The sequence below is a fragment of the Oryzias latipes genome, chromosome 16 (assembly GCF_002234675.1).
Source record: "Oryzias latipes chromosome 16, ASM223467v1".
NCBI classification, from domain to species: domain Eukaryota; kingdom Metazoa; phylum Chordata; class Actinopteri; order Beloniformes; family Adrianichthyidae; genus Oryzias; species Oryzias latipes.
Window position 1 is genome coordinate 19,523,006 of NC_019874.2, and position 24,762 is coordinate 19,547,767.

Below are 24,762 nucleotides of genomic sequence, written 5' to 3' on the forward strand. Positions count from 1 at the left end.
AAATGTTACAAGGGCCGGAAAGGACCAATGTTAGGGGAGCATACGTCACTCACTTTTACCCAAAATATATTTCCACCGAAGGTCCAAATTTCTGCCGGCCGTCGAAATATTAAGTGCATTTCCCGCTCAGCGGAACTGGCCGCGGTCAAATGGCGAGCAAGCGGCTGTCGTATCCGTCCGCGTTGATTTTAGGGGGGCTCGGGGTAAGCGTTCACCCAGCTCAGCATCAGTGAAAATGGCTCTGGCTAACGACTGGAAAACGGCACGCAGAAATGGAAGCGGACCGTAGCTAGCTAGGCAGCTCGTACTAGAAGGCGTGACAGGGCCTCATCCATCTGCAACTGTGCGCTGCAACTGGAGGCGTAGGTAAACATTTACCGAATGCAGGTTACGCAGGACGTATAGCACTAGCAGCAATAATGTTAACGTTAGCCTGCATGCTTTCACATTCTGCTTTGGATCATTGATTGCTAACGTTAGCAACAATGTGGCTTCCCCCTCCTCCTTTCAATAAATTGCATGTAGCATGAAATAGCCAAACTTCGTGTAGCAGTAAATGTGATGCTAAAGGGGGGGGGCTTTAAGTTTTTGTTTTTTTTATTTATGTACGCCAACTGTGTCCTAGCGCTTTCTTCCATATGTTAGCCAATACTGTTACAGGATGCCATGAAGTACATCCGTTATTCCGTGCGTCTGTAACGCACTTGTAATGTTTACATTGTGCAACAACGTGTGTGAAGTTTGAGTTGATTGTAGCATCTCTGTGTTCTTCTTTGCAGGATTGCCGATTTGCGTTAAAATGAGCGGCAGTCAAATATGCGACAGAATACTCCCCTTTATTGCAAAGGGATCTCACTCCCCTAAGGGTTAATTGCTACAGTTAGAGGACTCGTTAGGATTTTTAAGAGGTGAGCACAACTTCAATCCCAAGTGTTCAGCTTTGCCGCGCATCTTTAAACATTTTAGTGCATATTTTTGTTTGTACATTTAAACTCCCCAAATTAAAAGAAACGTGAGCATTATTGCATTTTCCCTTTCAAGTACTCCAGATGTGTTTCAGTCGATTGCATTGAGTTATTGTGGTTTTATTTAGCAAACAATCCCAAATTTGTATTTTTTAAATGTATCAGCCTTTTAATTGTTGATGATTAAATTATTAATGATACAGTTGGACTTAATCCAGTGCTGCTCTATGTTGTGACGTATAAAAAGAAGTAACAAACTTTTTGATAATTAACAAGTAACTACAGTTTAATACTGCAAGTGTTATAAATATGGATGTGGCATTTTTTTATTAAAATGTGATGCTTTATAATGAATATAAAACCAATTTTTATTTCAAGTTTTAGTTTGTTATTAACTTATCTATCTACTGGTAAAATAAAAACCGTACAATAAAATAAATATTCTCTACCATAAATAAAGTGAAGTACCCCTTCATTTTTTTTTTTACTAATGCAGTGATTTGGTTGTTCTGTCAGTATTTTTCCCGCTTACAATAGTGCAAGCATATTCCAGGCCAACAATGCAATGATTCATTCGAATGAAATTGTTAAGAAGTTCAGGAAACCTGAGCCACCATAATTAAACTTTGGTAGACCATTGCACAGTCTAGACTTCAACCCAATTGAGAATCTGTGGAATGTCCTGGAGGAAACTGCAGAGTGGTCCAACCTGTTTTATGATCTCAAACACATTTTGTTGAAAATAACCTAAAGTCTAATAACAGATTATGTGACGTATGATAGACCTGTCAGTTATTACCGCATTTTTTTTTGCCCAGGTAATCTTTATTTTGAAATGTTAAAAGAATTGTTTGAAGATGCCCACTATGACTTCCTTCTTTTTCCAATTTTATGTCTTCAGGAGCGTCGTGGCTGAACAAGGATGAGGAACCTTGATTAGGGGAAGGAAAAGCTCAACGCATCAATTCTGAGAGGAAGCAAGAAGTCACTTTTTGACCTATTTTTCCGTAGAAACTTTTTAAAAGTATTTTGAAATTTTGGTAAAATACCTCTTCCTGCCAGAAAGACAGCTCACCCTGCTTTTGGTCATCAGTTTGTCACCTGAGCAGTAGATAGTCTACAGGGAATGGCAGCCTGAGAGGTAAACAGTCTCAAGAGATGACCTTAAAGCTCTTGTTTTAGTAGGAAAGTAGCGACAGAGCTTCACCCCAAGGGTAAAGTCTGACTTTCACCAGTCACAGGTGGGATCACTATTGCCGCTCATTGTGCTGGAGGTTTGGCCCCTGCACCCCCATGTGCCAGTGAGTGGGAAATGTTCCAATTTGGAAAATACAATCTGGACATTATAGAGATGTTAAGTGGGCACCAGGCCCACCAGTTCAAAGGCCTCGGTTTAGATCGACAGCTACAGCATCAGCAGCAAGTGCAACTTCACCAGCATCAACTCCAGCAGCAGCAGCAGCAGGCTGAGTCATCTGGAGCTCTTCTGTCTGGACTTGGCTTGGGCCCCCTGCAGGGGTCTAGAGGTAACGCCTTTTCTGATTCTGCCTCCATTTTTGCCAAGATGAGTGCCCCTCCTCCCCCACCTTTACAACAACAGCCCTCCTCATCTCAGAGCTCTCGATCAAAGTCAAGCAAGATGAGCAGCAGCAGTTCAAGCCACTCTTCAGGCTACCCGCAGTTCCTGCGCTCTTTCCACCCGTCTGAGGCAGCACTAGCACAGGAGCAGTTACATCCAGGTGTAGGGCGCTTTGAGCACTTTACTGGGGGGAGTAGCAGTAGTGGGAGTGCGGGGGGATTAGGAGGATTAGTAACATCAGCACCTCCACCCCCTCCTCCTTTGCATCCCGGCCTCTCTGTTCCCCAGGCATCACCTGGCCCCTCCTCGTCTTCTCCTTCCCCCTCAACCTCAGTGGCAACTTCTAATATCCCTTCTAGCAGCAGTGCAGTCAGCTCATTGGGACACCAGTTGGTTGGGGCCCAGTCTGATGCACGGAGCCTTCACCAACAGTTTAGTTGCATGCTAGCTGCCAATCAGTATTTTCTTTCTGGGGTGCCTGCTAATGCTAGCTTAGAACAATTTCTCGTTCAACAGGGAACCCATAACCACTTAGGGATCGGTTTAAGTCAAAGCAGCGGAGAGTCGAGCTCTAGCCTTGCTCCGCCTCCTGCTTTGCATTCTTCTCACCCACACGGGCACTCCACACCCCAACCCCAGCAGGCCTCACAGCAGCCCCCTCAGCAGCAACAGCTTCCACCTCACACTCTTTCTCATCCTCACTCTCATTCTCATCCTCACCATCCTCTCCATCCAGGCTCTCAGTCTTCATCACTTGGTAGCTTTGACTTCCAGGGTATTCCAGTTCTTTCATCAAATCAGATAGCTTCTCTGATGCAGCAGGAAGCAGGGTTGCCCCTTCCACTGCCACTACATTTGTCCTTATCTAAGGAGGACGGCAAAGGCGAAAGCAGTGGAGGTGGTAGTAGCAGCAGTAGCAATAGCAGTCGGAGGAAGAAAGCTATGGCTGGCTATTTGCCACAAAGAAAGTCCGACAGCAGCAGCAATAGTGGTAGCACCCACGGGCACAATAGCCACAGTGGTAACCCTAACACTAATAGTAATGGGGGGCTAAGTCACGGACAGCCTCCAGCTTTAATTGGGAGTGGGGTCGGTTTGGCTAGTATGGCAGGAGACCCATCTTCCCTTCTGGCCTCATCATCTTCATCCTCATCTGTAGTTTCTTCTTCCTCCTCCTCTGCACCCTCTTCCACTGCTGCCTCAGTACTGGTTACCAATGATTCCCAGCTTTCTAAATCTGATAACCAGAGCTCAATGCAACCTGGTGGCACAGAGTCTGGCACAGAGTCTATTTATAGCTGTGGAGATTGTGGCAAAAGCTTCCCTCAACTTTCAAGCCTTCGCAGGCATTTGCGCATGCATGAGCCAACTACAGCAGGTACTAGTAACACAGCCACTACAGGCCCCAACCCTATTCACATTAAAACACAGTCTGATCCAAGTCTTCCCCATTCGACCCAAGAAACTCCCCAACCCTCAACTAATTCTTGTCCTAGTCCAGAAAAAGTATTTCACTGCCCCGATTGTGGCAAAGGCTTTAAGAAAAAGGGCCACCTCCTGCAACACGGTGTCATACACTCTTCCGCCCGCCCGTATGGCTGCTCCACCTGCTCTCGGGCTTTTAATCGTAGAGAGTCACTGACACGCCACGAGAAGATACATGAGGAAAAGCCGTTCCGATGTCCTGCCTGTGGCCGTGCCTTCCGTGAGAGCACCTCTCTTCTGAACCATGCTGCCTCAGGCACCTGCGGCAAGCCAGGTAGGGGACCCAAACATCGGGGCAGCAAGACAGGAACAGATGGGGAGGACACAATTGGGGTAGGGGGTGGAGGAGGCAATGGAGGAGGGGGTACTTATCAGAGCAATAGAGGGGTTGTTTATGGGAAAGCTGAGGAAGAGGATGGTGTAATCATTGTTGGGGAAGGGGAACCAAAGTCAGGGCTAGGATGTGATGGTCTGTTTCAATCTGGAAGGGGAGGGAATTCAAATGACAGAGACAGAACAGACGGTAAATATCCCACTGATTACTCTCGGAATCGTTACACAGGCTACCATGATGAACACCGTTCTCAAGGTAACCCATCTCCATGCTACTCTGGTGCCTCCCCCTGTGGGAGTGGGATGACGGGCCCAGCTCTGAGAAAGGCACCCTTGGCCCCAACACTGCATCCACACTCACAGAGCCACAACCAGCACCACCATCCGCAACAACAGCCCCACCTGCCTCTTTCTTCTCTACTGGATGACTCAGAAGATGATGTCACTAGCTCTGTCAACAATGCAATCTCTGCTATAACAGCTGCTAGTAACAGTGGAAATAGAGGGGATGATAGGGGAGACATCATAGGAGGCCTTCTAGGTGGTCTTGGTTTAGGACATCTGGGCTCACCTTCATCCACATCTGGCATGGATAAGAGTTTCAGAGGCACTGGGAGCCAGGAGGCAATGAGCAGTAACCCACAGAACCATATTCCTAAACCAAAGCGTCCTCGCAAACCAAGAGCTAAGAAAGAGCCTGCAGCTAGTGGACAGCCCCAAAAACGAAGGCAATACACTCCCAGAATGGGGTCTAGTGGGCTTCCGCGTACTCATCTTTGCAGCGTCTGCGGTAAGGGATTTGCACGCCGAGAGACCCTGCGGAGGCACGACCGCATCCACACTGGAGAAAAGCCCCATCACTGCACCATTTGTGGCAAGTATTTCAGAGAGGCTTTCCACCTCAGCAAGCACCAGACTGTCCATTCCGGTGCAAAGAATTACAAATGCACCATCTGTGGGAAAGAGTTTGGTTACTCCCAGAGTCTCAGGAGGCACAGCAAACTGCACCAGAAAGGGGAACTCGAAGAAGTGCCGGCAACACCAGCTCCCGAGAACCTCAACAGCTTTAACTCAAATCCCCAATGTAGCGTGGCACAAGACAGGAGCCAAAACCAAGCGACTAGCACGTCCTCCTACTACCCCTACTCTCAAGATATTAAGCCTCAAGACACCAACCCTCAGCCTCCACCTCCACTTCATTCACAAGCCCCACCACCACCTCGACTTTACACCTGTGCTATATGTTGGAAGTCTTTCCGTCATCACTTCCATTTGACAGCCCATCATCAGACAGTTCATGAAGGAGGTGGTGAAAAGCTGTTCTGCTGTGAGGTGTGTGGGAAATCGTTCGCCTACTCCAACAGCCTCACTCGACACAGGCAGTCTCAGCACGGTATGACCCGCACTGAGCCATCTAACCCTCAAGAGGGCAGCAGCGGGTCCGGAGACAACAGAGGTTCTAGTGACGTCAATCAGTCAGCATCTGAGAATGAGGCTGCCACCAATGCCTTGCTTCAGATGACGCCTTCCAATGAAGCCCACGGAGGGCAGGGCCTTAGTGTTGTCACTCATAGCCATCAACAGGGACCCCCCCAGCCCCCAGGTGGCTATTCTCCCCTCTTTTATGATGCTGCCGCTGCCCAGTCTTCTGCCTCCAATGCTCCGTCTTACTCTCAGCCTCTGCCTCCCAACTCTACAATCATGCCTCCCCAGCATCCACACTCCCCTGCCGGAGTCAAAGGAGAGCACATTTATCCAGCCGGATCCCGTAGCCGCACTCTCCACACCACTGCCCCGTTCCAGCCTCTCACGGAACTGCCCTCCACTGAGCATCACCATCTACATCACCATCATCATCACCTCCACAGTCATCCTCATCATCAGTCAGACACACAGTCCCACCAACACTTTGACTGCAACATCCAGTTGTCACAAGATGAAATGAAACGGCACAAGAAGAAAAAAAAAAAGTCAGAGAGGAGCGATTGGAGGGAAAATAAATGGGAATCCTCTGATTTAGTTAGATTTCACGGAGTGAAAAGAAAGAAGACAGCTAGAGGGCAGTTGAATAAAAAACAAGGCTCTCTGCGCTTGACAATTAAGAGAGGAGAAGGATCAGGTGGTGGGTATAAGCTTGTCAACACGGGCGGAATAAAAGTACAAATCCTGTCATCTCTCAAAGTCCCTGTGAAGCGATTCGGATGCCCCCTTTGCCCTAATTCAGTATTTTCTCGAAAAGCGGGACTACTCATCCACATGGTAGTCAAACATCCCCAGAAGGCCTTGAGCACTCAGGAGCGACTAAGGTGCAGTGTGTGTGGGAAGCAGTCCCACAGGCCTTTGGCGGCCTACATCCATCGGGCCTCCCATCGATCCAGAGGAACCTTTTCCTGTCGACACTGCTCTGCTCGCTTTTGGAATGCTACTCTCCTTCACAGGCACAAAGTGTCCTGCCACCGCAGGGCTAAAGGACTGCAGAGGGAAGGTTCTAAAAGGCTGACGCTTTCTAAGAGACCAGAAGAGACACAGACCTATGAAGGTCACGAGGAGATGCCATTCCTACAGGAAACATACAGATACTGAGCATTCTGGTTTATGAAAGAGTAGGACTGTTTTTTTTTTTTAAAGGTCAACAAAGGCAAATGTGAGCGAACAGACTTGAAAAGGCATCCGCTGCCTTGTGGAGGATTGAAATGCCTCATGTCTCTGTTGCATCTCCTCTACTGACTATTAGAATGAGTGTGTTCCCAGCTACTGTAGAGCACCCTATAAAATATCAACAGAAATTCTTCCAGATTGTATTGGAAGGTATTTTCAAATATGTGACTGTTTCTATAGGGTCATTATTAACCCCCTTAAGTGCATTGACACTATGCTTGGCTGACACTGTGCAGTTTAATAGACACAACTAGGTAAAATTACCTGCTAATGTAAACCATAACTAAACTCTGCTACAACTCTTACTGTATGATAAATGTCTCTTGTGTATTTTGTCTTGTTGTTCACTTAGAGGCTCTGAGGATTTTTTTTTACTGTAAAAGTGCATTTATTAGGAGTAAGGACAAGGGGACAGAGACCTTTTCGTTGTCAGTGCATGTTTGTTCTCTGGTCAAGTTTTTGCTGAGGTTGTGAGATCACTCCTGCAGTATGTGATGGTTCATTCAGTATATCCCCAGACGTTTGTAGTGTAAACTTGATTTGAGAAGTTGCTCTGTATTCCCTCGTGATCCAATCACAAATAGATCAATTGTCAAAGTTTCTGGCAGTTAGCATAACAAGGATCCCCTCGCCTGCCAAAATGAAGACTCCTACAAGAAGCCTTGCGTATGATTTTCACTTTAAAGATTTGAAATATTCCTAGCTTTTATACCAAGAGACTGAAAACAAGTGAAACAAATTGACTGTAACATGTTTATTCCATGTTATTTGTATGCTCTTTTTAGCAGTGATTATTTCTAAAGTACCTTTTAGTGTGTTTAAAACAAGGACCTATCATTATAGAAAATAATGTAATATTCTGTGTATTTTTGTGTGTAATCCAATCATGCTGATCTCACATTTAACCCCACATGTTTTCTCATTTTTGCAGAGTTGCAATGACTTTATTGCTGTCACACCTTGTTTGTTTTTTTTCTTTAAAGAAAATAGTCATTTTTAAGTATATGTCACTTTATTCATATATGAAATGTTCATACCCCTGTCAATTTTTTCTTCTAAAGAAAATTATAGTTTTAGTAGATTTCTATCACATTATTTACTGAAATGTTAGTAGTTGATTATATTTCAGCAATGAATAAATCTTAAATGTAATATTCTGTTTTGCTTCGGTTTCTGATTCAGTGTCATTAAAGTTTTTTTTTTTTTAGAAAAATATGTTGGAAAAGGCTTTAATAAATAAATTTGAGTTAATTGTTACCAAAGTCAGCACTGCAACTTTCTGCATTCTGTTTAACTTTTAGTCGGATATAAGTTGGATTTTTCTGCTAAATACAGAAATGCAATTGCTCTACCAATACATTTGTGGGGTGTAACGATTCATTTTAACACTGTTTCAATTCATATAATAATTTATGGTTGACGATATGATTCATAGTCGGTAGGACTAAAGATCAATTCATCAATTAAGTTGATTAATCGTTAGACCCGTATTAAATTCCCTTTAGGTTGTTACATGTAATACATTATTTCAGGATGATGACAGATTGTCTGTAATCCATGGCAAACCCTGTACTGTCACTTAGCCTGAAGTAAGGAGTGTGTATAAAAACAACAGCACTTCTTTTTAGCTCCACTAGATGGCAGTAATCCACTCATCAGTCTCAGCCTGGTGGGTATGTGTGGCAGTCACATGGATGACATTGTGACAGGGGTTGGCCTGGGGAGGCTGGGTGACTGAATTACCGGACTGTGTGTTGTTTACTACAACATTAAAGCCGCGAGATGGGAAAACAATCCCTGACCCTCAGCCAGTAATCATAAAAGTAGACCTACATTAAAAATAGATATGAAAAAGTCAATCTGTGCACGTGGCAATGATAGACATATTAAGGGTTTGCCTTGTGTTTTTTACGCACAATATAGTTTGAAAACTTGAAAAGGCTGGGAGACAAACTGGTTACAATCAAGAGATAGGGTTTCATTTTAAACAAAGAAAACACTGTTAAATAATAGCTAATTATTAGTTATGAGTTGTGCTGTAAACCTTGTTTTCATTGTCTACTGATGTTACTCCGACTGTCATTTATTTATAAAAACGTATGCAGGTTAACGTTGAAAAACAGGTGAATTCCTGCGACGTGCTTTGTTTTGCATGTGCTTTTCCACTGTACAGTAGACCAGCCAGCCCTCGCGCTATTTTGCATCTCGAGTTTGACTCACGCGGCAGTGGCATGCACGGTGGGAATCCGAGCGGGCGGGTTTGTCCAACCTAGTTCTGTCCAATAGCTGCTCGTCGTGGGTGGAGCAATTAATTTTATCCAGCCAATCAGAGACAGAGCCCAGAGCAGGACAGACCCGGTCGCCGCGTGCCCTACACACGTGAGGAGGAGCAGCTATTGTGCACGGGAGGCAACGTGCTGGAGTTTCTCTCTGAAAAAAAAAAAAACAGCAGACTCACGTTTTCCGAGGATTACAAGGAACTAGGAAAGTCATGCCTGCAGCAGAGCCAGATAATTATTGACAGCCCAAAGTATGTTCAAGTAAAGAATAGCAACATATAGCTTTGGAAATAAAATATATTAAAAATATATTTGTATTTGTAAAAATATGTTTTTATGTAAAAGCAAAGTCTTTCGTCTTCTGCTCGGTAAAATAAAAATAATATGAATAAAAAAAAACATTACTATCAGTGTAGAGAAACAAGTGTGGGCGTGTCTCATTAATAGTAAACGCTTATTATTCATGAGGCACGCCGAGTCCCGCGATGTGTGACGTCACGTGAACTGCCCGTGTCCGTTCCAGCTGAGCGCGAGAGGCAGAGGACGCTCGGACCAACGCAAATCCAAGCCCGTGCGCCCGTGACTGCAATCACCGGATGCGAGAGGGAAAAAAAAAAGTACAGACAGAGAGAGGAAACGACCCCCTCCTCCTTTACCGACTGGCAGCAGAGCGCGACAGCAGAGAGGAGCAGCAACACAAGTTGTCATCTGACCAACGCAAAACACTGCTCTCCTTTTTGCTGGGGTTTCTTTGCTCCTCAACTGAAGAAATCGTTTTGGGATTTCGTTTTCGATTCAGTCGGGATTTCGTTGTGGTTTTTTAAATTTGATTTTTTTGGTGTGTGCGTAGTGTGAAGCTGTCACTGCGTTCTTCCTTTTTGGACATTTTTCCTGCTCTTTTGGCTTGACTGTCCCTCCCACTCAGGAGAAGGAAAACAACTTGCTTCAATATATCCAACAGCAATGGAGCACTTTGAGGGAATTCATTTTTCCAGGAAATAAAGTCAACAGAACAAGAATTAAAAGGTAAAAGCTGCATCTTTGTATTTTGTGTACATTTTGCCCTTTTTTTTTTTTTTTAAAGTCTGCATTTCTAATGAGTTTTTTTTTTATTTGCGTCTCTCCCCACCCCTCCTGCACAGAATACCTTTCCTATTGGTAGATACTGTGGTCAATTTGAGTCACCCCTTCCAGCGCCCCAGGTGTCTCTTTACTGACCCGATCTAAGCCCAGGATGTCCAGACAGCTCACTCAGCTTGTGACCCCTGACCTCCCTGCTGGGGCAAGCCCACAGTTTGGAAGTTGCACTAAACCTACAGGCTCGCTCACAGGTGGACACGTCAACTCCATGGCTGGTTTGAAATCCCTCCTGCAGCACCCCATGAAGGGAGACCACCGTTTAAAGAACACATGTGACACCAAAGGTAAGAAACTCTTAAACAATAGAATCTTATCTTATCCGCTGCTCCACCCACATATTTGGAATTAAGCAACGTTTTGTTCGAGCACCCATTGGATTTATTTTAAGGCACCCCCAGGTCTCGTGTGGCGTTGCACATGTTTGCAATGACTCCTCCATGACCCTTATGAGTATGCACTAGGATTATAAGCCCTGCTGCTACACAATCCCGGCATCCAGATCCCAGTAAGTGTTAACACAAAGTGGTTGAGCGGCACTGCCCGCCTGCTCCTGCCAGACATAGCTCCAACCACTGCGAGATTTGTTCTGAAGCTTGCGTTTGTGTTATGACAACAAATTGGTTTTGGCGCTTGCCTAGCGCCGCAGTTCAGTGGCCATCTGGTCCATCTGTGAGCGTGTATTTGGGATTCTATGGAAGGGCCAGATAGAAGAGTCCATCTACACAGTTTTTCCTTTTTAAACAGAGATGATAAATGAGTGATGAAAAAATGTAAACAAAAACAAAAAAATGTTGTCCAGCCAAAGTTGTTCTTCACCTTCAGCTTACTTGATTCTCTTTGACAGACAAAGACAGACTGGACCTTGATGAGGATTCCTTGGGAGTATGTTCCATGAGGAACAGCAATGGAGCAGTCAGCAACAGCAATGGCTGTGGAGGAGGAGGAGGAGGAGGAGGAGGTGGTGGTGGAAATGGAGGAAACTACAACCAGTTCCTGGGGCCTCTCATGTGGGACCGCACCTTACCTGCAGATGGGGGGCTCTTCCAGCTTCAGTACATGGACTTGGAGGAGTTTCTCACTGAAAATGGAATGGGCAGCATGCACAGCAACAACAGCTCCAGTTCCGCCCAAATCCCATCGCAGAGCTCCCAGTCAGCCGTGCCCAACCAGAGTTCCCAGTGCCTACCGCCCTCATCTCCATCCGGATCTTCGTCCTCATCCCCCTCTTCCTCATCGTCCCCATCCCTCATCGGTCTGGAGGTGGCTCAGCCGCAGGGCCTTGGAGGAGCAACCGACTGTCTTCACGGTGAGTTTCTATACAGTCTGTGCGCCAGCGAGTTAAAAGCAAAACAAATGAAGGTTTGTCCTTGTCATCGCTTCATGACGGCAATAATGCAAGTTCTGCAAGCTTGGCAGAGTTGACAAGTCAAAGAGACACGGTGTCCTCTGCCTCTGATATGAAACTGGTCAATACTGGTGGAGAGGCAATCAAGGTTAGGAAGCATAACAGAAACTATTCCTACAAGCTTTATTTGGTTAAATAATCTTGAAAAACACGTTTCTGTGATCTGGGGTCAAACAGAAGTCACAAACCACGACGGCTTGGCCCTGAAAGACCTATAAGTGGATCATTGGCAGAATTATCTTTAAAAAAGTATGGGCAATTTACAATTTAGTTTTAGTCTGAAGCAGTTGGAAGAGGCATTTATATAGATAAGAAATACGAGTGGTAAACCTTAAACAGCAAGAATGGCTGTGATCAAAGTAAAACAATAATAATAAAAAAGTCCTGGGCTGTTTTTTGATGAGTCAACTTCATAGACTTCAATGACAGGGTGGACTGGTGGAGCTTGGCATGTGATCCGTGTGCTGCAGTGTACAACGCAATCAGCATTTAAGCCAAAGAGTTAATGTGCAGCGGGGTCAAAACAAGATAGAGGAAAGACAGGCGGAGCGGCGACTGGAGTGTTTGCAGTTGCGTGTCTTTAAATCTCTCCTCACTTCACACGCCACAGCCATGTGCACGCGTCGGAACACGTGCAGAGGCTGGGAGTGCTCGACTGAGGGAACTAGAGGCAGGGCCTCCACGCATGTGGGAGGAGCACACAGGGGGGAGGCATACACAGCAACAGGAAGGCTCTCCCTCCTGGTGCTGCTGGACTTCAGACTGAACATTTGATCACTCGTGAATGATGACCGTTCAACTGATATCCAGAGAAAATGTTTTGCTTTCTTTTACATGAAGCTTGACTCTGAACTTTTATTTTAGTTTCAAACCACACTTTCATGCAGGTTTTATTCTTTTTTCCCCCCCAAAAGTGAACTTCAAACTGTTTTTGATCTGTTATTTTTAATCCTAAATCCACAAAAATGTGACATTTTAAAGCTGTTTGCATTTATAGAGTTACAAAAAAAATCCCAAACTTCCACCTGATTTAATACGTTTTCATTGTTACTTGAGGACACAAACAACAACAACAGCCGAAAAACAAAAAAAGAAATAAAATAAAAAAAATAATAAAAATAAAGAAAAAGACAAAATCTCCCTTTTGAATGCCTCTTAGTAAGGTGGGGACACTATATAAATCAATGGCGGAAAAATATTCCAACAAATTTCCTATTAAATACCCTTTACACGCATATATAATATTTACTAATAATTCATGACCTAAACTTGGCTTATTAATTTTACAACTAGATATTATAAAAAAAGGATATTTTCAATGCATTTTTGCAGGATGACTGAGGTAATTTTGCATGTCAAAGGGTCAATTAGGTTAGACGCTTTTAGCCTTATAGGGTGTAGATTGATGAACGTCTCATAGTGACCTCATGTAAAGACAGGCCTTTGGAGGGATCAATAGGAGGGAAAAGTTACACAACATTTCCACCTTTCTAACTTTTTATAGTCAAGATAGCTCTTGATCTTTACTTTGGCTACTGTAAATGTGGCTGTTATTTGTCGATAGAAGTTGCTTTTCTGACCATGCGATGTATCCGATAGGCGTCCAATTGTTGTTTTGATTGGAGTTTGCACATCGAGGCCTATAGGAGAACTTTTCTGGTCATATCAGACTTTGGCATCAGTTTAATTTTTGCAGAGATACACAGAAAAGCAGAGATACTGAAAATATCTGATTAGTAGCTGCTGCAGAATAGACAAAAACCTAAATGCATTTCTTTATGTGCACAAATAATTGTTTGATTTTCTATTGGGTATGCAATCAAAGAGAGTATATCGCTGGGGTGGTTTGACAGTTAAAGTGTTTTTTTTATTCCAATATATCCATAAATGTTTCATTCGTATTAAATCTTTAGAAGGTATTCATTAAACTTGTCCATGAATGTTTTGAGTGAGGCAACAACAAAATGCAGGGGAAATTAGTTTGCCAGAGCAGCGCTCTGCTTCCACCTGGTGTTCATCCTGTGGAATTGCACCTGTTTGTGACTTAGGAATCTTTTATTTCATTTATTTTTTATTTCTTCTTAAGTGAACAGGATGTAACACAAAGTTCTCTCCTGTTTGATTCCAGGAAGTCAAACGAGTATGACTGACACCTGTGAGTCACCTTCGTCCTCCTGTTCCTCCTCGTGTCCGCCTTTGCTGACGCCCAGTGACAGCGGGCCTGATGGCATCGAGATGTTTGACATGGACGGTTCAGACATGTCCATGTCCGACGCCCAAGCTCAGCAGAACTATGACCCCAGAAGGCAATCTTTCAGTGAAGAAGAGCTGAAGCCGCAGCCGATGATCAAGAAGGCCCGGAAGATTCTGGTGCCTGATAACATGAAGGTGAGAAATGGACACAGTGGTACTGCATATATAGTTTTGCAAGAAAGGAATGTGATGTCAGAACAGCTTAAAATGTTGAGTCTTTTACTGACAAATCAAATAACTACATGTTTAGAGCAGAGAGAAGTACTGGTATGTTCTTATTTCTTTGGCCTTTGGGATTTTAAACATGCAGTATTGCTTTCATACAGAGCTTCCTGGTCAAATTCTTTAGAAGAGGCATGTAAAAAGTAGTTTTGAAGTGTCTCACACTCACTCAGTGCCAAACACAAACTTCAGAGGATTTATTTTTTCTTCTTCTTTGCTTTAAATTGAAATAAAAGATTCTCGAGACTGTGAGATGGTTGACAAAGAAATAAAAACAAAATTCTGTGTTTTCTTCTAGGATGAGAAGTACTGGTCCAGGAGGCATAAAAATAATGAAGCAGCAAAGCGCTCCCGGGATGCACGCCGTCTCAAGGAGAACCAAATCTCTGTGCGTGCTGCCTACCTGGAGAGGGAGAACGCCGCCCTCCGACAGGAGGTGGCAGAGATGCGGAAAGAACTGGGTCGGTGTCGCAACATCCTTAGTAAATACGAGAACCATCTCTCTGACCAGTGATGGCAACCCAGAGGCAAAGCAAGAAGAAGAGGAGCCTAAAATTTGAAGACTCTGATTCCCTGGAATGGCGCAATAGACTAAAAGGGGGTTGAGATGTTGACGATGATGACGAGGAAGGTGATAATCATGATGACAAATGTATAAAACACAGAGAAGGTTGGTGTGTCGAAGCTCAGGTGTCTCGTTTTGTTTAAGGTGTCAGCTCTGAAAGTGATTGACGGAGCGAATAATTTAACAGATGAGAGATGTTACTTTTAAGAGTTTTGCTATGGAGAATTGTATATTTTTATAATACTTAAGAAAAAATTTAGAGGGGGTGCAAATCTGGAGAACAATTTTGTACATTTTTTACGTGTTTGGGATAGAAAGACGGAGGAAAGCTATGGTAAATATTTTATTTTCGATGCGTCAGGAGATGCCATGTTGTGAGGCATCTGTATGGCTTGATGTTGTGTTCGCGGTGCAGCAGCAGGGCTCAGGAAGCATGTAACAAGTGTAATATAGAGAGCAAAATTAACTTAAAATCGTATAGTTCAACATTTTTTGGATTTACTCGAGCACTTATTTTTCCCCCACCTGTCATGTGTCTGTCACTGGGCATGCATTGTAGAGACATGAGTTGGGGGATGGGGACGCCATTTAAACGCTTCAGTCCCGCTCTCAGTACTTTCCCAGATGAGGTTGCACTCTTTTCTTTTTCATCAACCTCTTTCTTTTACTGACAGTATTTACTCTTTTTGCCGGGGTTTTACTCAAACCGACGGGTGCATCTTTTCTGGGTCTATTTTGTTCGGTTCCCGTGGAGTGATTTCAGTGCACTCTGGCGTTTTTTGTGCTGGTGAAAACGCGTTTGTGGAGCCCCGCTAGCCTCTTCTCCCCAGCGTCTGCTCTGAATCTTTCTCCACGCCTCCGTCTGGCTCAGACTTCCTCCCCGTTCTGAGCAAAACCCTTCCCCGTCACACGTCGTCCCCTGACGTACCTCCACGGTGCAAAAGAGGATCTTAATCTCAGTGTTGTAACATACTCTAACATGGTAAGAAATCCTCCCATTAAGATGCACATCACTACTTTACTGTAATAAATGAAACTCACTTTAATTATCATCATAAATGGGAGGGAGAATGTTGTGTATATTGAATAGGCCTATGCTGTTTTATGTATTTGATGTATTTCAGGAGATGGGTTTGAAAAGCCCCATTGAGTGGAATGGTGTTAATTTCTCAGATTTCTGGGAGAAATAAAAGCCAAATTTTCCTTATTTTTTCCACAATGCTTGTTGCTATTTGGTGCATTATTTTCCTCCATTTTTCTCCCTTTTTTGTGGTTTCTATTAACTTCTCTGTGTACCCAAAACGCCTGCACGGGGTCACGAGTACTCAATGTTATGTTTCTAGAGAAGGGATGATTAGTATAGAGTTTGATTTAAATCTCTTTAATGACCATGATAAATAGTTACCATTACAGCTGTTTTTATTGTTATGATGATTATCCCTCTTATTGTTGTTTTTTTCTTCTTTCTTTTGGATAAAATGATCTGTTACACCTTTACAAAACATCTCTGATCTACATTGTTCCTGAGAAAGACTGTTCAAATAATAATAATGATAATATGATTAAAAAAACAAACAAACTTGGACGTCCAGCATCATTCATTTTTCCTTCGAATGTTGCTGCCGCAGCCTCTGACCACAGGATCCTAGAAATGTGGCTCAGCGACTTGGACATGATGTTCAGGAGGACTTCCACAATTTCCCAGCCTCGTCTGGACGAGGGCCGATCTGCTCCCTGCTGGTTCCTCCCGGTGTCCATCACCTCACTCAGTGATTGTTTGCTCTCCTAACAGGATGTAGTCTCTGAAAACCTTCACAGACGTTGGCTGACCCATCCTGTAGTGACACTAACTAATCAGCCGCCTCTGCTGCATCCATGCTGTTTGGTGCAGAGCCCGCCAGTCACTGCTAGTTTCTTTGGATGTAGTTGAAATTTTCCTCGAACACCAATAAACGATTGTTCTCAATGGCGGCTGCTGTGTTTCATTGTTTGTGTCACTGCACTGTTATTTTCACGTGATTCCTGAGAGGGGGGGGGGGGGGGTCCGAATGGGCCGAAGAGGCCAAACTTCAGCCTGATAACCAAACCGTGACATGTCTCAGAACTGTTTGTTGCCATTTTGACCCTATTGGTCCACATAGTGAGCATTCCAATAAGGTCCAAAAATGCATTATTGCAAAAAAAAAAACTTGAGGCCAGACTCCATGGAGGTCAAAGGAGCATTTAAAACATTCTCAACGGTCTTACGTCTTTCTTCACTTAAAATAGGATCAATCCCGCATTGCGGCTTTGGTGGGTTTCAGTGGTAGAATGAGGCAACAAAATGAAGTTTAGAAAGTTGACTTGAGCTGCATTTGAGCTGTGCTGATCGTGAAAACATGCAGGTAAATCAAAGCAGGTAAAACCCATCAATGTCTTACTTTAATCATTTTTCCAGTGTATTTATTGTCAGTTGGCACAGCATTTGTGTACAAGTCATCCTCATTATTAGCTGTCTCAACTGAAATGGGTGAAAGGTCGCTCGGAGCGGAATTTTCCTCAAATCTCTCCCCAACAAAAAACAGATGTGTGCTCCAAGGCTGTACCCGATCTGAATCTGCCTCCTTCCTGGATCTCACCTCCCTCCTCTACTCCCCTTTTGCCCCCCCCCCCCTCCCATCCACCCTGTCTTTAAAAAAGCAGCATGTGTTTGTCCCTCAGTTATACAAAGTCAGGCCTGACTGCAAGCATGTACTCTGGGCTGCTCCTGCTGTCCATGTGGGCCCTTGCTGGAACTGCGTCCCTGTGGGATTCAGGTAAGTCCTCCATCACTTCCACCTGGGGGAGCGCCGATTCCTGCATGCACAAAAACACAGCTGGGCTGCCACTATTAATAGTAGGGGACAAACGGAGAATAAATAATTGTATTTCTAGCAGGACTGGGAAACATGTGCTGGACTTTCATGACATGCTTTGTTGTTTTTAGAGACGTTTGGAAAAGGTGCAGCTTCAGTTAGTCATGTTTGGAGTGTCTGAGGTCACAAAAAACCTGCAGATATGACCTCATCTGAGTAAATAAAATAAAAAAGCGTTTTTCAAATTCATGCATTCAAGCCAAACTAATAACTTCCTGGTATGATTACGTTTTTGGTGGCATAATTACAAAATAATACATATTCAAGATACTTGCATTATTGAATGTAGAATCCCTTTACATCTTTTTGCAAATAAGAGATTTGGTTTGTGATGGAGCTTGTATGAGGAAAAGAGGGTTAAGAGGGAGCGGTGTCTGTTCTGAAAGTGATGTTGCATGCTGATTTTTTTCTTTTTTATACAGCTGTGATTATAGTGAACAAATAGGTACTTTTTAATAAAAAAAAAACAAGATTGATAGTTGAATAGCAAAGAGTAACAAAGCCTGCCATCCAAATAACGTACTCATCAGGAGAACCGGCTGGGAAACGTTTGCCCAGCCACCCACACTGAATATGCTTTCCTTCAAACAGAAAACAAAGACGAACTTGGAAAGAAAATCTCTTGATGGGTCTCAGAGTTTGTGGTTTGGCCCCACAAAGGCCCATGAGTGGGGTGCGAATAATCTGAAGGGACAGGTATGCATGTGGGTGTCTCTGCAGAGTCATGTCCAGAAAGACTTGTGGGAGCGGAGGGGAGGAGGACGTGTCCTCGGTCCTGCAAATCTGACAGGGACTGCGGCGGCAAACGCCAGTGTCTGTGTGACAGTGAGTGCGGCCTCAGCTGTGTGGTTCCAGGTAACTCACTCATGCAAGTCATTTTGTAGTCAGCAGTTGTGTGTGCTTTTCTGCCAATGTACCAAAACTTTTTTGAGTGTTTTTCTTCTTTCTTGGAAAATGAATTTCAAAAGAAAACACATAATTGAAAATAAACTTTTTTTTTCCCATTCCCTTATAAATGTTTTTCTATTTTCCAATCTCAGCCAAGCCCATTGTCTCGTACTGAGACCAGTATAGCAGCTTCTGAGAACTGTTTTGTTCTGTGGATCATTCCTTTTCTCTGCAGGTCGTACTTGTCCCTGGCCTCTGCCCCTCAATGAAAACTCAAGGGCGAGCCTCCTCTCTCCCACTCCCTCCTTCTCTTCACTGCTAGAAGTGCTGTGCAAGCCAGGCTTCACGTTGGCCGACGGCTCGGATGCCACTGTTCGCCGTTGTCAGGGAGACCGACAGTGGAGTGGGGACAAGCCCATCTGCACAGGTGGGTCTGAGTGTTTTGTCAATGGAGCTTTTCATGTCAGGTATTTATTATAAGGACTTCATACTGGAGATAGAGGGAAATCCAAATGAGTTTTGTAATTCAAAGCAAATGTATTATTTTTCTTTGTTTCAATCAAAAGGCACTCATGACTAAGTAATAAAAATAACACTTTGTGCTCTTTGCACAAAACAGAGAGGGATGGACACTAATAAGAATCCTATGCGTGTTGGACGTTGTGCAACTTTGACCTGCTCTCCCCATCTCCATGGCAACCAGAGTGGCTGTCTGAAGATTTTGCCGATGAAGCTTTCATAAGTTTAAAGAGGCGATAAAAGCTGTTTGTGGTTTTCATTGTTGTTCTGTTCTTTCCTCGTTAATGTAGAAAGCATAACATGTGGGAAACATCTGCTGCAGAGAATTATAACAGAGTACGTTTTGCCTCATTTTGAGGTGGCCAAAAAAAAGAAAAAGCCGACCTCATTGTTAAGGTGCGTGTCCTAACTTCAGGGTTATAACACTTTGCAAACACGGAACAGAACATGTATGTTCATATTTGTCAGGGGTTTGTGAATAAATTGATCTACAGTTTGAGACACGTGATATAACAGGCCCATTCAAAAAAGTGAACTCTCAGGCCTTTAAAAGAGCAAAGAAATATGAATAGAGTCTGAGTGGAAGACTACTTTGTCTCCACTGCTACTACTTCTACTACTTTGCTTTCCACACTTCCTGGTATCATGACTCATCTCAACCCAGCTGGTCTCACCCTCAGGATTTATTCAAAGATGCAAAATGAGGGTTAAATTTGCAGCTCTATCGTAGAGTATTTTCCGTCTGGGAGACAGGCAGAAGGTAGGTGGGATCTGAACGTGTGAGAATGATCCATTGTGTGTCCCTTGCATGTGTGTATAGTGCGACTTGAGCTTGTTTCAGCCTGTTGAGAGGCAGTGGGCTGTGGATCCCTGTCAAAGTGGCACTGAGCGGCTTGTTTACTGTATGTGTGTGCTGTTTTTTGGATAGGCTGGATGTGTATGTGCTATGTGGGGGTGTATTGCACATGTGACACACTGTGTGTTTGTGCGTGTGTGTATGTATGTGTGTGTATGTGTGGGCGACAGATCACAGTCAGGAGAGTCAGAGAGCTCTCTTGCTCATGCTGCTCCAGGCCTTTCTGTTCCCTGTTCTCTCCTCTGCACTCTTTCTCATCCTCTTTTCCTCTCATCTTCTTCTCTTCTCATCCTTCTCCATCTGAGGCCTCTGATAAAGCCTCACTCTGCAACAGGAGCAAGAGATGCGTCTTTAGACGGTTGTGCGGAAATGTCTCTGCGGATGCTTTGAAAGCAAACGGTGAAATCCTGGAAAGGGTCTTCTGTGGAGCCAGGGAGAGCCTCCTGTCAGATTCCTGTGTTTTCAAAGCTCATTCAAGACCACAATTTTATACTTTAAAGCATGGTTTTGACTATACCTGTTTCGTTTCTGTTTGTATGCAAGAGACTGCGTGGGTGGCAGCAGTACGAGGCAGAAGAGGGGCGGTATGTGAAAACAGAGCTCAGCATCAGGCTCTCATCTGTGGCCAGATTCAGAACTCTCCCTCTCCCATAGGTGCCTTTACATTCTCATGCGGGCACCTCTCTCTTTCACATACCTAAGAAAGTCCTCGGGCAAGAGCTGCGTGTGCTTTTCAAAGTCGTGTTTGGCTTCAAAATGCATGCAGCTCGGGTCACTCCAGCACCACTCGGGATATTTATATTTCCACAATTGTGAGGCACTCAAATGTCCAGAAGCGAACAGCGCCAGTTATTATACAACTGCTGTTATAGCTGTGAGCTCAGAGAGTTGTTAGGCAGTCTTTTACCTGCCTGTTGAACTCTGACTTATTACCCAAGAAGGGTTGTTTCTACTGGAATAGAAAAAAACAAAAGGAGAAACGCCTCTGTGGGTCACACAAACACCAATTTGAAAAAGTCAAACGAGGTGAAATGACAGATTTCTTTTCTACTTTGTTCCATGTCCTCATAGCTCTTTCCTCATTCTTCCCTCCCTGTTTGAGTGGTCTAGAGTTATTGATGTCTTTTTTATCATTATAAGTCATTTTACTCTGATTACTTTTCAGATTGCTCACAAACTGACTGTACTTTTTGCTTTTCTGGTCTTCTCACAGCAGCAGGCCTTTTGGGCTTGGTGCATTCATAATTCCAACACAATACAACAAAGTTCCTCAAGACCTAAAACTCACAACAGGAAGCACTGAAAGTATTAACAAGATAGTCCACTACTGTTAGGAATTTGTGGCATTTTATTCTATTTGTTTATCTTTTTATTTCTTTTCTATTTTGTGCCCTTCATTTAGAATTTGTGCTTTTACCTGAGACATCCCGTGGCTCAGCTCTTAGCACACACTATATGCAGACAAATCATTATTTTCAAGCTGAAACCATTTAGTATTTAGATGCTGATTTCCTATTTAAGTTGAATTAATCAGGGAAAACCCTGTTCTCACAAGATACAATAGGCCAAACGTCAAAATATTGACTTAAAGTGGTATTTTCCTCACAGGTTGAAATCATCGTGAGCCGTCATAGTTATGCTCAGGAGGTTACCAGGATGTTTGCTGCTCAAAAGCAACAAAAACCTTCGATTTAGGGCTTTCTTGATAATACTGTATTTCAGACTGTTCTGTTTTTGAAGATGTAATATTATTTATTTGCCACTAACAGTTGAGTCTATGCAGTTCCTACAACAACAATACAAAGTTTCACACAGTGCATATCTTACATTCTGTCCATAGGATTTTTCCGTAGGATGATGTAACGCTGCAGGTATTTCTGCATTTGAAGTATAAAGGTTCATTTTTGCACACTTTTCTTTTGTTCTTTTTGCCCCCCAGAGGCAAAATCACCTGAGCTTCCTGGTGTGCGGACTTGCCCTCTGCCTCAGCAGGTGATCAACACCTTCAGCATCCATGGAGATGCCTCAGTGGGGACTTCAATCCGCTACAGCTGCCTGTCGGGGTGAGCCAAGCTCTGAGGAGCTGCGGAGAAAAAGATGGAGGAAGTGAGAGATGGAGTGTGAAAAAAGGAGGGATTGAAGGGAGGGCTTGAGTGGTGAGCAATGAATGACAGGGAATTCATTTTGATCTCTCAGCTGACAATCTCTCCATTGAGCTAACTAGGTCATTGCAGTCTAATCTTGCATTGACTAGCCTTTGCACACTGACTCATCGCATAGGAAAAGATGAGGCTGAGTGGATGTGTCAGCCAGGCACACAAACAATGAACAAGATGGATAGAGGAGGAATCACTTACACCTTCTTATTCTTTGCTTTTGTGGGCCCCTTAGGTGCAAAAATGGCACATGCCAGGCAGTTTTCAGTCTGTGTCATGTTTTCCTTTTGTTCTCCTGCAGGGCAGACATAGTTGGGAGACAGGAAAACTATTGCCAGTTTAATCAGACCTGGCTGTATCCGCACCCCAACTGTAAAGGTAAGCAGGCCTTGGGAACAGGTGATGACCAGGAAGTGAATGAACAAGCACAAGACCCTTTTTTTTATTAAGAAATCAGCACAAAAACTCCTGATCATGGGCGAGTGGCTGAGATGAGAGATGTCTGATAAGTTATGTTTATTTTCCTGTTTGAATGCATTCCTGTGGGTGCACAGATGAGACAGACAGACAGACACACACACACATCCCCTTTTGGAGAACTTTGAAGAGCTGCTGATGCTTTTCATGGAGCTTCTCTGCTCTCTCGTGGCCAAAGCAGGGATTTCGTGGCCTGTTAAACACACAATCAGGCACTTCTTCAAGGATGCCTCTTGACTCTTTCTCAGCAGAAATAAAGTGAATGAACTGGATTACGTTAAAAATATAGAATAAATAAATGATTGTTGCAGCAAGTTTGAAGGACCCACTGGAAAAAAAATTGTTTGATGCAGCAAGTTTTAAAGACCCACTGCAAAAACAAATGTTTTTTCATACAATGGAGGAGATTTATAAAGAAAATTAAGCTCAAGATTGCATTTCTAAGTGTTGCATTTCTAAGTAATTCTTTATGTAAAGCATTGTGGAACAGGAGCAGACAAAAACGCCTTTTCAAAAGGCTTGTAGTTGCTACATACAAACTATAATAAACAGGACACAAGCTCTCTGCTCCGCATCATTCCGATTCATTAATCAAATAGACCCATATACATCTTTATTTTTCTTGTCTGAGCTGGCATGTGTTCAAAGCTGTAGGGCTTGATAGTTCCAATATTGCTCGCCATTTTTGTTGCACTGGTCATGTTAGTCTGGGCTTTAAGCTAATGGGAGAGAGTGTAAACAAAAGGATGATGGGAAATGAGCACGCGCCTACCCCCCACCGACGGTCCCGCCCACAACTCAGAGGTGAATTTCTGATTAACTACTGTCGCTCTGCAGAAACTATTTTCAAGAAAATGACACATGTTTTTTATTTTGCCTTAAAATGGCATAATCATAAATAAAAGGACACTGGGAACACATTTAAAAGTGATCAAAAGATGATCAAAGTGGGACTTTAAAACCACAGTCTGGACTGGACCAAGTCTCCTCCAAGCAGTTTTAACAATAGTTAATAACTAATAATCAACATCCCCTTTTTCCTCTTCTGCAGCCCCACATGTTTTTGTTTTACCTACAATTAATTAATATAGGTCAATTAAAGCTAAATGAATGATAATCTGCTTCACTCTCACTTTTTAGAAATGTTATGTCAGCCTCCTGAGGAGGTGGAGCAGGGTTACGTGGTGGCTGTTCAGAAGACAGAATATGAGGTTGGTTTCGACATCCATTACCTATGCAAGAAGAACTTCCTTCTGGATGGACCCCAGAAGATCACCTGTCTGTCAAATGGCAGCTGGAGTGCAGCCCCGCCTCATTGTAGAGGTGAGGAACCTTTTGTTTTTCAGTTATTAACATTTGTGCGTCTGGGCATACGAGCTGAGGATTTATCCATTTCTGCAGCTCGCTGCATCATCCCTGCCGAGCGAAGCCGTGTGGTGATCGGAGGAGTAAAGCGCTGGCCATTTGATGTTACAGACGGCTTGGTCCCCCATGGGGAAAATGTGACATTCTTCTGCAAACATCCGCAGAAGCAGTGCAGCTTCACCGCAGCCCAGACGTGCTTTGATGGAAAGCTGGAAACGCCACTCTGCTACCTTGGTAAGACCAGGACTCCCATTTAAACTTTTCAATCCTCATGTTTATCTATCTAACATCCCTGCTATGTGTCTGTTCCAGAGCCCACATGGTTACAATATAAACTCTTCCCTCATCGCCTGGTCTCAGAAATTGAAGTGTGTGAACCAGGCGATGTGGAGTGAAGTTCGCTCCACTTTTTCTTTCGTTTTTATTTTTTTTGGAACACATAAACTTTCCATCACACCACAGGACCTTTCTGCAGCTTCACCATGACGATGGAGACCTTGTGGTGATCACTGTTGTACTTTGGACTTTTTTTTAAAGCCCTTTAAAAGCATCACTTTAACCCTCCTCCAGCTTCGGTACATGCAGAACCTTTTCTCTTGTTCCTAATAACTCTGATCCTTTGACTTTGTGATATTTCACTGTTATCGTTTAAAGAGCAAATCTCCAGGCGTGTAAATTTAATATCTCCAATAATAAAAAAATGATGTGGAAAAGAAAAAACAG

General features: G+C 43.7%; 3 protein-coding genes across 7 annotated transcripts; all 3 read left to right on the forward strand.

Annotated features, from left to right (window-relative positions):
- Window positions 1–8,179, forward strand: LOC101163436 (zinc finger protein 865). Of its 5 annotated transcripts, none has more exons than XM_011485371.3 (4): window positions 5–366; window positions 780–908; window positions 1,867–4,303; window positions 4,592–8,179. In XM_011485371.3, exons 3-4 carry the CDS (start codon window positions 2,278–2,280, stop codon window positions 6,943–6,945), a joined length of 4,380 nt encoding a protein of 1,459 aa, XP_011483673.1. In that variant the 5' UTR covers window positions 5–366; window positions 780–908; window positions 1,867–2,277; the 3' UTR covers window positions 6,946–8,179. The 5 variants fall into 5 exon arrangements, with proteins under 5 accessions (XP_020565908.1, XP_020565909.1, XP_020565910.1 ...); XM_011485373.3 differs by having other exon boundaries at window positions 7–366; window positions 1,867–2,491; XM_020710249.2 differs by having other exon boundaries at window positions 1–366; window positions 1,867–8,179.
- A 1,221-nt stretch (window positions 8,180–9,400) lies between these two features.
- On the forward strand, window positions 9,401–16,850 carry LOC101163688 (hepatic leukemia factor). The gene is made up of 5 exons (XM_004078179.3): window positions 9,401–10,325; window positions 10,442–10,723; window positions 11,284–11,745; window positions 13,973–14,232; window positions 14,618–16,850. The coding sequence occupies exons 2-5, from the start codon at window positions 10,534–10,536 to the stop codon at window positions 14,831–14,833; spliced, it is 1,128 nt and encodes a 375-aa protein (XP_004078227.1). The 5' UTR covers window positions 9,401–10,325; window positions 10,442–10,533; the 3' UTR covers window positions 14,834–16,850.
- Window positions 16,851–17,562: 712 nt separating this feature from the next.
- Window positions 17,563–24,759, forward strand: LOC101164673 (beta-2-glycoprotein 1). Its single transcript, XM_004077938.4, has 8 exons — window positions 17,563–17,679; window positions 18,499–18,633; window positions 18,902–19,093; window positions 21,981–22,104; window positions 22,499–22,575; window positions 23,815–23,997; window positions 24,076–24,273; window positions 24,352–24,759. Exons 1-8 carry the CDS (start codon window positions 17,568–17,570, stop codon window positions 24,432–24,434), a joined length of 1,104 nt encoding a protein of 367 aa, XP_004077986.2. The 5' UTR covers window positions 17,563–17,567; the 3' UTR covers window positions 24,435–24,759.
- Window positions 24,760–24,762: the final 3 nt, after the last annotated feature.

Bases quoted from the DNA above. Each gene is read 5' to 3' on its own strand.
- LOC101163436 (XM_020710249.2), top strand. From the start codon at position 2,278: ATGTTCCAATTTGGAAAATACAATCTGGACATTATAGAGATGTTAAGT.
- LOC101163688 (XM_004078179.3), top strand. From the start codon at position 10,534: ATGTCCAGACAGCTCACTCAGCTTGTGACCCCTGACCTCCCTGCTGGG. The intron at 10,724-11,283 runs GTAAGAAACTCT...TCTCTTTGACAG, and splicing joins GAACACATGTGACACCAAAG to ACAAAGACAGACTGGACCTT. The intron at 11,746-13,972 runs GTGAGTTTCTAT...GTTTGATTCCAG, and splicing joins AGCAACCGACTGTCTTCACG to GAAGTCAAACGAGTATGACT.
- LOC101164673 (XM_004077938.4), top strand. From the start codon at position 17,568: ATGTGTTTGTCCCTCAGTTATACAAAGTCAGGCCTGACTGCAAGCATG. The intron at 17,680-18,498 runs GTAAGTCCTCCA...GTGTCTCTGCAG, and splicing joins TGCGTCCCTGTGGGATTCAG to AGTCATGTCCAGAAAGACTT. The intron at 18,634-18,901 runs GTAACTCACTCA...TTTTCTCTGCAG, and splicing joins CCTCAGCTGTGTGGTTCCAG to GTCGTACTTGTCCCTGGCCT.